At 40.3% G+C, this 12,640-nt stretch overlaps 1 protein-coding gene across 1 annotated transcript; it reads left to right on the forward strand.

Annotated features, from left to right (window-relative positions):
• Nucleotides 1-737: 737 nt before the first annotated feature.
• On the forward strand, nucleotides 738-1,894 carry LOC109211892. Its single transcript, XM_019375486.1, has 2 exons — nucleotides 738-851; nucleotides 1,559-1,894. Exons 1-2 carry the CDS (start codon nucleotides 738-740, stop codon nucleotides 1,892-1,894), a joined length of 450 nt encoding a protein of 149 aa, XP_019231031.1.
• The last annotated feature ends 10,746 nt before the right edge of the window (nucleotides 1,895-12,640 follow it).

Raw genomic sequence — 12,640 nt, forward strand, 5'->3', positions numbered from 1 at the left:
TTGCAAATTTATTTGCTCATTTTCAGAGGGTGGGGAAATTTATCGACGTGCTATTGATTCTATGAGAAAAAAGTTTAAATTTTTTTCACTATTCCCCCTATTTATGGTGTTGCTGCCTTGTTAAATCCTACTATGAAATTAGGAGGTCCTCAATTTTGATATGAAACTGTTTATAATGGTTTAGCACTTGAAGAAGAGGAGTTGTCTAAACTTCCGGAAGCGATAGCCTCAATTAAAATAAATGCTCAAACTATTTATAATGCTTATCAAGTTGTATTAGATCAGGCTAGACCAAATTTTCCAACTCCTTCTTCTTCTTATTCTCAATCATCTAAAAGAACTGCGGTAGTAAGAGCACTTAGTGCTTGGGCGGGGTTCATGGGTTCTCAAGGTTCTACTACTAGTAATTTTTCACAACTAAATGAGCTTGAAGTTTTGTCATAGGGAATTGAGGAAGTGAATCCCGACGGCTCCTTTAATATTTTGGAATGGTGGAAGGACAAAGAAAAATACTTTCCGATTCTTTCAAGGATGGCCGGAGACATTTTAACTATTCAAGCTTCAACTGTGGCATCGGAGAGCGCTTTCAGTCAAGCAAGACTTCAACTCGGTGATTATAGAGCGTCTATGAGGGAGAGCTTGGAAAATCAGTACTTTTTAAAGATTGGATCCGTTTGGAAAGAAGAAATTTTGGACTTGTTGAATCACAACCAAAGGTAGATGAAGCTTACGAAGAAATGCTAGTTGATCTTGCGGAGAATTTTGCTTCACCCGCAAGCAGTGATGACGAAGCTTCTTTTCCGCCATCACCAACAGAAATTCCTCCAGACCTTAATGGATTTATGAAGTTTGTAAGATATACCATGTAACTTGTATGAACAAAAATTAGTATGTATTATGTAACTTGTATTTTGGCACATCTTGATTAGTTTCTTTTTCTTCTCAATGGTGGTATTAGCACCTTGTTGTGCTCATTCCATAGGGGGGAGGAAGACTAAGAAAGATATTGTCATATTTTTTTAATGCTATAATGAAATTATAACGCATTGCTTTGAATAAATCTTTACAATATTTTTGTCTTTAAATTTGAATTAAAAAATTTAGGTCACAATTCTATTATATAATTTAACAAGGAATTGCCTTAGATATTTTTATTACCATCTTTTTTTCTCTAACTTCTATAAAATTTTAATAAAAAAAAACCGTTGGGACGTTTTAGGCCCGCGACCGGCCCACTTAGCCCGGGTCCATTAGTTCGTGGGCCCAGTCCCCGGCCGGTTCCTACAAAAGGACCACCAAGCCCGAGACCGCGAAGCCCGTTTATGTTGGGACTGGCTCGGGACCGGCCCACATGACACCCTCATTCCTACTTAGCTTAGTTAGAAGCATTATGTAGGAAACCTTTTGTAAAATCATAAATATTGTGTTTGTGTCTTGGCTAAAGTTAGTTGATTTGTAAGCTTTTTAATAGAGTTGTTACAAGTTAGTAAGGGATTAAGAGGTTAACTTCTATGTTACAATAGGTTGTAATCTAAAGTTTGCTCTTTGAGCAAAAAAGATTCTCGTCTGTGGTATTGGGCCAGATGAATACAACAGGATCTCAGCTTGTCAATCCGCTAAGGAGATCTGGGAAGCTCTTCAAACAGCACACGAAGGGATAACTCAAGTCAAGCCGTCGAAGATTGACATGTTAACAACTGAGTATGAGCTCTTCAGGATGAAAGATGATGAGTTCATTCATGATATTCACACTCGCTTCACCTCTATCATCAATGAGCTTTACTCTCTGGGAGAAATCATTCCCAGGAACAAACTTGTCAGGAAAATACTTAGTGTATTACCAGGTTTCTGGGAAAGCAAGGTTAACGCCATCATAGAGGCAAAGGATTTGTAGAAGCTGACCGTTGAGAAACTCATTGGTAATCTGAAAACTTATGAAATGAAGAAGAAGAATGATAATGAGAGAAGAGAGCCCAAAATGAAGAAGAAGCCGGTCCTCAAGACAGCAACAACGGCTCAAGTGGTGAGGATGCAGATATGGCCTATCTGATAAAGAGATTTCAGAAAATGGTTCGCAGAAATGGGGGTATTCCGAAGAGGGGCAGTTCCAGCAAGCCAAGAGGATATGACATATGCCATAAATGTGGGAAACCAGGACATTTCATCAAGGATTGCCCTCTCCATAAGCAAGACCGGTACATGCACAACCCAGACAAAGGAGGCAAAAGGAACCAGGATCCTGACAAAAGATTCAAGAGAAAAGATGTCACTAACAATGTTGTGAAACAAGCTCTTGCTGCATGAGGAGACTCCTCTAGCAAATCTGGAGAAGATGATGATCAAGGTGACAACTCTATGATGGCAGTAGAAAGTGAGCAGCTGAATATGATTCCATCTTTGCTCTAATGGCAAAATCAGATGAGGATGAGGAAGATGACGATGATGATGAGGTAAACTTTTTGGATGTTCAAAGAAATTTGAAGTCCTATTCTCAAAAGAAGCTTATATCCTTGGCTAATGTTTTAATTGATGCATATCACAGTCTCATTAACGACAAAAATGTGCTAACTATGGAACTAGGAGAAATAGAACACGAGAGAGATGATATAGTGGTGGTTGTGGTTGATCTAGAAGAGACCATTAAGAGTTTAAAAGGGAAAAGATATCTTGACCGAGAGAGTTGCAAACATAGAGCATGAGAGAGATGACCTACTGGTAGTAGTTGTAGATCTAAAGGAAACAATTGAGGAACTAAGAAGGGAAAGTAGGCATGTGAACACTCAAAAGGTAAAGGAAGTTGCAAGTGAGGCACACCTTAGGCTTGAAAATGAGTTAAAATCAGTGAAAAGTCTGTGTGCTGAACTTGAGAGAAACAGACAACTTCAGGAAGATCTAGGCAGAGTGAAGAATGACCGAGAAAAATCTCTTAAGTGGACCTTGTCCTCTGATGCAATCACTGCTATGTATAAAAATAATAGGAGCAACACGCAGGGAATCGGGTTCCAAAGGGAAAAAAACCTACAACCCGCATAGCAAGTACGTTACTGTACCTAATAACTGGCTCTGCACTCACTGTGGTAACACCGGACATTTCAAAGAAACATGTAAAGCCATATTCCAGTCCCAGCAGAAAAACAAAGTTTTTGCTGAAAAAGTAACTACTGCTAAAGAACCTGGTCCCTCATATAAAAAATGTGTAATGCTTGCTTGGACAAAAAGAACTTTGATTCACCCTTTTCCTCATTACAAGGGACCCAAACTTGTTTGGGTTCCTAAGTCTAATCCTTGATTCTCTTGTGTAGGGAGCAGTGAAAGGAAGCAGCCAAGATGGTATATGGATAGTGGCTGCTCGAAGCATATGACTGGAAGCACTAATGACTTCCTTTCACTTCCTTTGGCAATTGCAAAAAGGGATACATTCTGGGTGTAGGAAGAATTGGGAAGTCTCTCACTCACTCAATCGAGAATGTGTATTCAATGAATGGCTCGAAGTACAGCTTGCTGAGTGTTTCTTAGATTTGCGACAAAGGCAACAAGGTGGAATTTGTGTCAAAAATCTGCACAGTCACAAACCTTCTGACTATTGAAGTGATCCTGATGGCAAAAATATACAAAAATATCTATATCACTGATTTTGAGTCCCTACATAATGGGGATCTCACATGTTTGAGTGTTATGGATGATGATGCTGAACTGTGGCACAGAAGGTTGGGCCATGCAAGTTTTACATTGTTGAACAAGTTGGTCAAGAAGGACCTGGTTCGTGGACTGCCTAAGTCAAGCTCCAAAGATCACAATGTGTGTGATGCATGTGTAAAAGGAAAGCAGATCAGGTCCTCCTTCAAACCCAAAAAGGAAGTAAGCACATCAAGGCCACTTGATCTCCTCCATATGGATCTATGTGGACCTATGAGAGTGCCAAGTGGAGGAGGAAAGAAGTACATTTTTGTCATTGTGGATGACTACTCCAGATTCACATGGACCTTGTTCCTCAGAACCAAATATGAGACTTTTTCAATGTTTGCTGATTTTGTGAAGAAGATCCAAGTAAAGAGGAGCCATAATGTTGTGAGTATATGATCTGATCATGGCACAGAAATCGACAATGCAAAGTTCGACGAGTTTTGTGCTGAAAATGGTATAAGTCATAATTTTTCGGCTCCAAGAACACCTTAACAAAACAGTGTTGTGGAGAGGAAAAATAGGACTCTTGAAGACATGGCTAGGGTAATGCTGATTGACAGTTGTGTTGCAAAAGGTTTCTGGGTAGAGGCAGTCAACACTACATGCTACTTGGTGAACAGATGCATGATCGGGTCCCACCTGAACAAAACCCCATATGAACTATTGAACGGAAGAAAACCCAAGCTAACACATTTAAGGACTTTTGGCTGCAAATGTTTTGTCCTCAACAATGGTAAGGAAGCACTTGGAAAAATCGATGCCAAAAGTGATGAAGGAATCTTTCTGGGCTACTCATCACAAAGCAAAGCCTACAAATTATACAACAAAAGAACTCAATGTTTTGAGGAAATCATACATGTGATCTTTGATGAATCTCACCATCTATGTGGGAAAGATTCACATGACAAGATGAATTAAGACGGAGAGCAGTCAGTTGTTCCTGGAAAAGTCATTGACATGGCAAATGGAAAGGCTAACATGATGAATCACGTCAAGGAATCAAATGAAGTTGGTGCAGCTACATCTCCAACTGATGGAGAGGAACCTGGTCCCTCAATCACAACAACTGAAGATGAGAACAAAGTAGTAGATGTTGTCCAAGGAACCCCAGATGCTGAGCTAAGAAGCGGATCTCATGTCAACCAAGGATCACACTCAGAAGTACCTGGATCCTCTCACAATAGGATTCAGGTGTCTAACTAGAAGCACAAAATCTCACACTCTCTTCAAAGTGTGAACACCCCTCTTGACTCAGGGATTCAAACTAGATCAAAGTCAAGAAACTCACTTGCCTTCTCAGCATTTCACTCTCAAATTGAGCCCAAAAATATCAAGGAAGCATTGAAAGATGTTGATTGGATTATGGCTATGCAAGATGAGCTCCATCAATTTGAGTGGAACAGTGTATGACACCTGGTTCCTCGACCTACTCACAGAACTGTCATAGGAACCATGTGGGTATTTAGAAACAAACTTGATGAGTTTAGAAACACCACAAGAAATAAGGCAAGGCTAGTAGTTCAATGGTACAATCAAGAAGAAGGAATTGACTATGATGAAACTTTTGCTCCGGTTGTTCAAATGGAGGGCATCAGGATCCTCATCGGCTTTGCATCTCATATAGAATTCAAATTGTTTCAAATGAATATCAAAAGTGCATTTTTGAATGGTTTTCTGAAAGAAGAAGTTTTCGTCAAGCAAGCACCTGGTTCCGAGTGCCATGAGCATCCTGAGCACGTGTTTAAACTTGACAAGGCATTATATGGACTGAAGCAAGCTCCTCGTGCATGGTATGAAAGGCTGTCCAAATTTCTTCTAGAAAATGGATTTACAAGAGGAAAAATTGACAACACCTTATTTCTAAAGAAATGGGGGAGAAACCTGCTCATTGTGCAAGTCTATGTTGATAACATCATCTTCGGAGCAACAAATGATTCTTTGTGTGAGGAATTTGCAAAACTCATGGGAAGTGAGTTTGAAATGAGCATGATAGGGGAATTGAATTTCTTCTTGGGTCTACAAGTCAAGCAAACTCCTAAGGGCACAATGATAAGTCAGCAGAAGTACATCAAAGAGCTTCTGAAGAGATTTGAGATGGAGAGATAAAAAATCATTGATACTCCCATTGCCACTGCCATTCGCTTCGACATGGATGAACCTGGTTCTCCTGTAAACGAGATCATGTATCGAGGTATCATTGGGTCACTCTTGTATCTCACAGCAAGCAGACCAGATATCATTTTCAGTGTGGGACTCTGTGCCAGGTTTCAATCTAATCCAAAGGAGTCTCATCTGAAGGCTGCCAAGAGAATTATGAGGTATCTCAAAGAAACGCAGGACCTGGTTCTCTACTATCCCTCATGAGATAATTTTGATTTGATAGGGTATGTTGACATTGATTATGCTAGTTATTTGGTGGATAGGAAAAGTACTTCTGGCATGGCACATTTTCTGTGTTCGTGTCTAATTTCATGGGGCACAAGAAAATAATACTCAGTGGCTCTTTGAACTGCAGAAGCTGAATATGTGGCAACTGGCTCTTACTGTGCTCAACTACTGTGGATCAAGTAGCAGCTAGAAGATTTTGGTGTGTTTTATGATTGTGTGCCCTTACTATGTGACAACACTAGTGCTCTCAACATGGAAAAGAATCCAGTTCAACATAAGAGGATAAGCATATTGATGTGCGACATCACTTCCTCAGAGACAATGTTGAAAAGGGCTCATCTGCATGAAGTTTTGCAGCACAGAAGATTAAATCGCAGATATCTTCACCAAAGCACTGAGTAGAGATCAATTTGAAAAGAATCGCTTGGCACTAGGGTTGATGAAATCAACCTAAGGACCTGATCCCTTGATGATTGGCTATGAAAGAAATGAACAGGTAAAATAGCTAAAAAGTGCTTTCTGGCAAAGTCTAACTCACCTCTATACCGTTGCAGGTAGACACGCATGACGATTACAGAGCAAACAAGTAGCTAATGGTATCGCATTTTGGTCAAAGGATGAGGATCACATTTACAAAATTTGTCAGGGAACCTGGTTCCCTTGACACAGGTTAGTAGTTCCTCAGTACTCTCAGGCAAAGCTTTTTAACGGCTAAAGCGGTGCCACATCATTAAAAATGTCAGTTTCTATCTTTCTCGCTTCTTGAACCCAAGCGTCCTACCCGTTATGAAACGACTTGTTTACCCAAAAACTGATACCCATTCCTAACCGGTCCCTCACCCCTTTTTAAATAAATCCAAACACGGTCACTTTCACAATTGTTCACATCACAAGCCAAAAATTCCCTTTTTCTTCAACAACCAAATACTCTCTTCTTCCATAAACTCTCACAACACTCCACCATATCTGAAAATCTCGAAGCCAAAATTGTTTCGAGCATCGTCCCTACTGCGTCTTCACCTGTTAAAGCACCGGTGACAGTGTCTATGACCTCTATGTCATCTAGTCCAAACCCTAAGCTAGAGTCACAATAACCCACTGCCTCGTCTCCAACCCAATCAAGTACTGGTTCTTATCGGAGTCGCAAAACTTCGACTCCCAAGAAGTTTGTGGCTACGACCTCTCCTTCTGCCTCGCCGGAAGAAATGGTCGAAGAAGATACTATGGAAGGAGAAGAAAATCAGGAAATTTCTAGTATACCGGTAGAGGAAAGTTCTGAGATACAACAAGGTGTGGGTCGTAATAGTGATGAATCAGCAATGACTACCCCAGGCCTGGATTTGAATGCTGCCGATTCTATAAGTAATGTTCTTCCTATGTCTTCTAAGATTACTTTGGAGTTGCAAGAACAAGAGGCTATAGAGAATATGATGTCAATAGCTGCTGAGGCAAGTCTGGTTGGAGGTTATGAGGGTGTGTTTGAAACCAATGGGTCACAAGGGGAAGATAATGGTACACATGTAGAGGGTAGGGAACTAGTGCCTGTCGAAATTTTGGCACCTGACAGTACTATTGGGCAACCAACTGAGGTACCCGATCCCTCGCCCAAGAGGATCCCTCTGCTTCTACTTGGGATAAAACCCCTGGTTCTTCACAAGAACCCCAAGTCAATACTGATCCCGCTTTCTCTCCTCATTTCTATGCTGAGCCATTGTCAATTCTTGTTCCTGAAATGAGATCTCTATCTGAGGAGGAGAATGAGGATAGTGAAGAAGACTATGACAATGTAGCTCTTGCGAGCTTCATTAGTGCTAAGAATAGAAAGGCAAATCCCCAGGAGTCAACTCCAAAGAGACTTACCACAGGTTGTAGAAGAAGGAAGCTCTTGGGTCAGTTCTAAGGAAAAAAAAAGAAGAAAAATATTGGTAAAGGATGGAAAGGTTGTAAATTAGAAGGTAGTGCCTCATTAATGATGAGGAGAATGAGGAACCTGGTTCCTTAGTTCGTAAGTAATCAAAGAAACGTACAGTTCCAAAGTCCAGGAAAGAGTCATCTGTGAGTGAGATGGGTTTGAGCAATGTTGAGGGTAAAAATTTTGGTGAAAAAGCAGTTGAGAAATCTGGTGAGAAAGTAGTTGAGGAGTCTTGTGAAAGAGCGGCTGAGGAGTCTGCTGAGAAGGTGTCCGAGAAATCTGCAGAAAAAGGAAAGAGTGTGAGAAAATTATTGAAACGAAAGGCCGGTGCCAATGAGGAACCTGGTTCCTCCAAAAAGGCCAAAGTGAATGTGGCCGAGGAATAGGGAAGGAAATTTTTGAGAAACCAGAAAGTGTTGTGGGGCCGCACATTTGCCCTTGATATTCTTGACACGTCAGGGATGCGCCAACTGGCTGATATCTATGAATTCCAATAGTGGACACATTTGTTCACGAGTGACAGTCCTAAAGTGTATGAGGCAGAGGTGCGTAGTTTCTATGCCGACCTTTTCACCGTTGAGGATGATAACAGTTGCATGAAAGTGAATGGTGTTGATTTTGTGACGGATACTACTGTACTGGGAACCATCTTGGGCGTGCCTACTAGCGGAATGTACTCCATTGAGGGGACCTGTTCTTCGAACTTCAGAAATGCCATCTTGAAGGATAAGGCAGTACAATAAGGGGAACAGGTACACAAGAAGGCCCTCCTTCTAGTGTACCAACTTGTGATGACCCAAAAGGTCATCTTCTGTTTTAGAACTCGAATCCGTTTTCTGAGGCCTTAAAAACCTCACTTTATATCTCCTTGATTTGTGTGCGCAGTCCGGGCACGATTCCGGAAAGCCTTTATTTGGAAAATTTTTGAAATAATAATTTTTGGCCTAAAAAGTTGATTTTTGTTGACTCCGGTCGACGTTTTGGGTAAACGGACCCGGACCCGTGATTTAATGGTCCAGGTAGGTCCGTAGTAAAATATGGGACCTGGGCGTATGCCCGGAATCGAATTCCGAGGTCCCAATCCCGAGAAATGAATTTTTGATAAAAATTGTAAGACTGAAAATCTAAGGAATTAAAGAAATTGATTATTGTTTGATCTCGTTGGTATCGGGCCCGTATTTTTGTTCCGGAGCCCGGTACAGGTTTAATATAATATTTAAGTCATGTCTGTAAAATTTGGTGAAAAACAGAGTTGATTTGACGTGATTCGGACCTTTGGTTGAAAAGTTAGAAGTTTTGAAATTTTCTTGAAAATTTCATGCAATTTGGTACAAAATTCGTAGTTCTAGGTGTTATTTTGGCGATGTGATCACGCGAGCAAGTTTGAATGATGTTTTAAGACTTGTGTGCATGTTTGGTTTGGAGCCCCGAGGGCTCGGGTGAGTTTCGGATAGGCTACGGAGTGATTTGGAACTTAGAGACTATTGCTGGTGTGCTTTAGCTTGTTGCAGAATTGCGAGATTTGGCATCGCAATTGCGAACATCACAGGTTCCGCATTTGCGAGGCCTTCTTCGCATTTGCAAAGGAAGGTTGGGCTAGCAGTTATCGCAATTGCGAAGATTTCTTTGCATTTGCAAAGTGAAGTGGGAAGGGGAAGTGATCGCAAATGCGATCCTTTTGTCGCATTTGCGGAGGTTCATGTTCGCAATTGTGAACATTCCTTCGCATTTGCGAAGGCAGCAGGACTGTGAAGGGCTTCACATTTGCGATGGCTCCTTCGCATTTGTGAGCTTCGCATTTGCGAAGCTCAGGTCGCAAATGCGACATCTGCAACTGATAACCTTGGACTTGACGAGATTTCTCATTCATTCTTCCATTTTTCAAAACCTAAACTTCAAAGGCGATTTTCCAAGGGCTAGTTCTTCCCTAAATCATAGGTAAATGATTCTTAACTCATTTCTTTCAATCTATTTCATCTTTTTACAAGATTTCATTCTAGAATCTAGGGGTTTTCATGGTGGAATTGGGTGTTTTTGGGTGGAACTTAGGAATATCAAAATTTTGGGGATTTGTACCTCAAATTGAGATCGGATTCCAAAACCAATTGTATATCCGGGCTCGGGGGTGAATGGGTAATCGGGTTTTGGTCCGAATTTCAGGTTTTGACCAAGCGGGTCCGGGGTCGATTTTTGACTTTTTGGGGAAATGTTGGGAAACCTATAATTATGCATTGGAATTGATTTCTTTAGAGATAATTGATGTTATTAAGTTAATTATGACTAGATACGAGTGGATTGGAGGTGGAATCGGGAGCTAAAGCGGTAATTGAGCTTTGAATTATCCGTTGGATTGAGGTAAGTGTCACACCTCCTTTTTACTTACTACACCCCCGTAAAAGGGTATAATAAGGGAGTTATTTCCAACTTGAAGTGACAATCGAAACGGGATTTATTTTTTAAAAATCAGAGTCGCCACTTGGGAGATTTATGGTGTCCCAAGTCACCGGTTTTAATCCCGAATCGAGGAAAAGAATGACTCTGTATACAATCTGCGAACCAGAAATCCGAGTAAGGAATTCTGTTAACCCGGGAGAAGGTGTTAGGCATTCTCGAGTTCCGTGGTTCTAGCACGGTCGCTTTGATCCTACTTGGCTTATGAAATTATTTAATTACTGATTTTAAAACCTATGTGCTTTTGCTTCTTTCACCACTTTTAAATAAGAAAAATTATCTTGAAACGAGTTGCGCGTACGTATACCCGCTTGTTTGGCGCGTCAAAAATCATGTCACGCGAACGTGTCCACAATTAATAGCGCTTTATTATTATTAAGAAAATTTGGGCCAAAGTTGCGCGAACGCATACTCCGGTTTTGTTTTTAGAAGCGTAATTGTGTTACGCGGACGTATACACAATCACACTAGTATTTTAAAACGGCCCTAAAGGATATTCTACGAAATATTTAGTCATTTTTACATCTAGGTTACGAAATTAATACGAGGGCTGTAAAAACTAATTAATAGCCCATGAAAACCTATTTTTATTATTAAGAAAAGTTTGATCGAAGTTGCGCGAACGCATACTCCAAATTGGTTTTAGAATTTTGATCATGTTACGCGAACGTATACGCAATCACAATCGTGCTTTAATCAGCCCTAAAGGCTTACTCTACGAATATTATGTTTGTTACACCTACGCTAGGAAATAAAGCGAGACTACCTTTGAGTTGCCCATTATAATTGGCTCAACAGGTAATGACTGGGCTCCAAGTGAAGCCCAGCCTAGCAATCCAATCACGAGGAAAAAACTGCGTCTGAGGTCAGCCCAGCGAATTGGGCTTCACGGTTGAATACCATATAGGCCTTTGAGTTGATCAGTCGCTTGCTTTAAGCTGAGTAACATACCAGGCCCATTTCGAAACCAAGACATATGTATAAACTACCAATTTGATTTCCAGGTTTACTGTTATTCAGAGCATGAAGCAACAATTGACCAAATTAATCCAGTAACCCCAAATCAAACACTCATTTGAGTCAGAAATTATGCAATCATTAGCCCAATCCAAAGGAACAGTAGTAGGACCTCACGAGCGACCATGACAAGCAAACTTGAAAAAAGAAAACAACAAATAAGGCTACTAACACTTGTAAAAATAAAATTCATTCGAGAAAGTTAATTTTGAGCTTAGACAAACCCTGTGAACAAGTTGCACAAAAATTCCACAACACCTAAAATTCGCATATTTGTACATGAAGAAGCTAACGAATTGACCCCAGCTGAAATCAAACCTAAGAATTTTCGACAGCCCAAAGCACACAGGGAATATACATTACTAATCACAGTCCATTGTTTGCTTAAGTAAAAGTTCAAAGTACTAAGCTCATTTATACACTTCAAATTCCATGAACAAACCCCCAATCAACAAGTATGGTTCTAATTCTAACTTAGAGACACACAAAAAATAGAAACAAAGTCAAAATAAGTTCGGCTTCCAACATCCTCTTCATTTAGCATGAATTTCAAATCCTTTACATGTTCAAAGAGTATTCTTCAAGTATGAGCTTAAAAGAGTACCTGGGAATAAGAAGAAAACAATGAAATGAAGAGGGATCAGCAGTATTAACGGCAGAAACAACCAGCAACAGCACAGCCCAGATTCAACAAATGGAAACCATGAAACCAGCTTGAAAAGCTCAATAGAACAGTAACCCTTAACAGATTGAACCAGAAAACTCTTCCAAAAAATCAATTACTTCATATGAACTCTTAAACTAAATCAGAAAATGTGTTTAAGCCTTGAACACTTCAGAAATTAATCAAAAAAAAATGGAAAATGTCCAATGGAACAAGTAACCCTCTAGCCGCTTATGTATTTTTCTCCCTCCAAAACCTCTCTTTCAAGGCAAGTATCTAATGCCTTTATAGGCAAATGGTTAGGGCAAGCTTCAGATTTTAATTTTGCACTTAGATCCCTGATTTTATGACTTGTTAGCCAAGTCATGGTGTTAAAATTAGGACCAGCCCCCGCTAGAAGCTTCTAGGACCTTCTTTAAGCAGTTATCCAAGATTCTCTACTCTACAATTCCTAAATTACCCCTAAATGCCCTGAGAATTACTCCTTAAAACTTGCAGGGTCAACTGGCCCAACCAACTGGTCA

The sequence above is a fragment of the Nicotiana attenuata genome, unplaced genomic scaffold (assembly GCF_001879085.1).
Source record: "Nicotiana attenuata strain UT unplaced genomic scaffold, NIATTr2, whole genome shotgun sequence".
NCBI lineage: Eukaryota > Viridiplantae > Streptophyta > Magnoliopsida > Solanales > Solanaceae > Nicotiana > Nicotiana attenuata.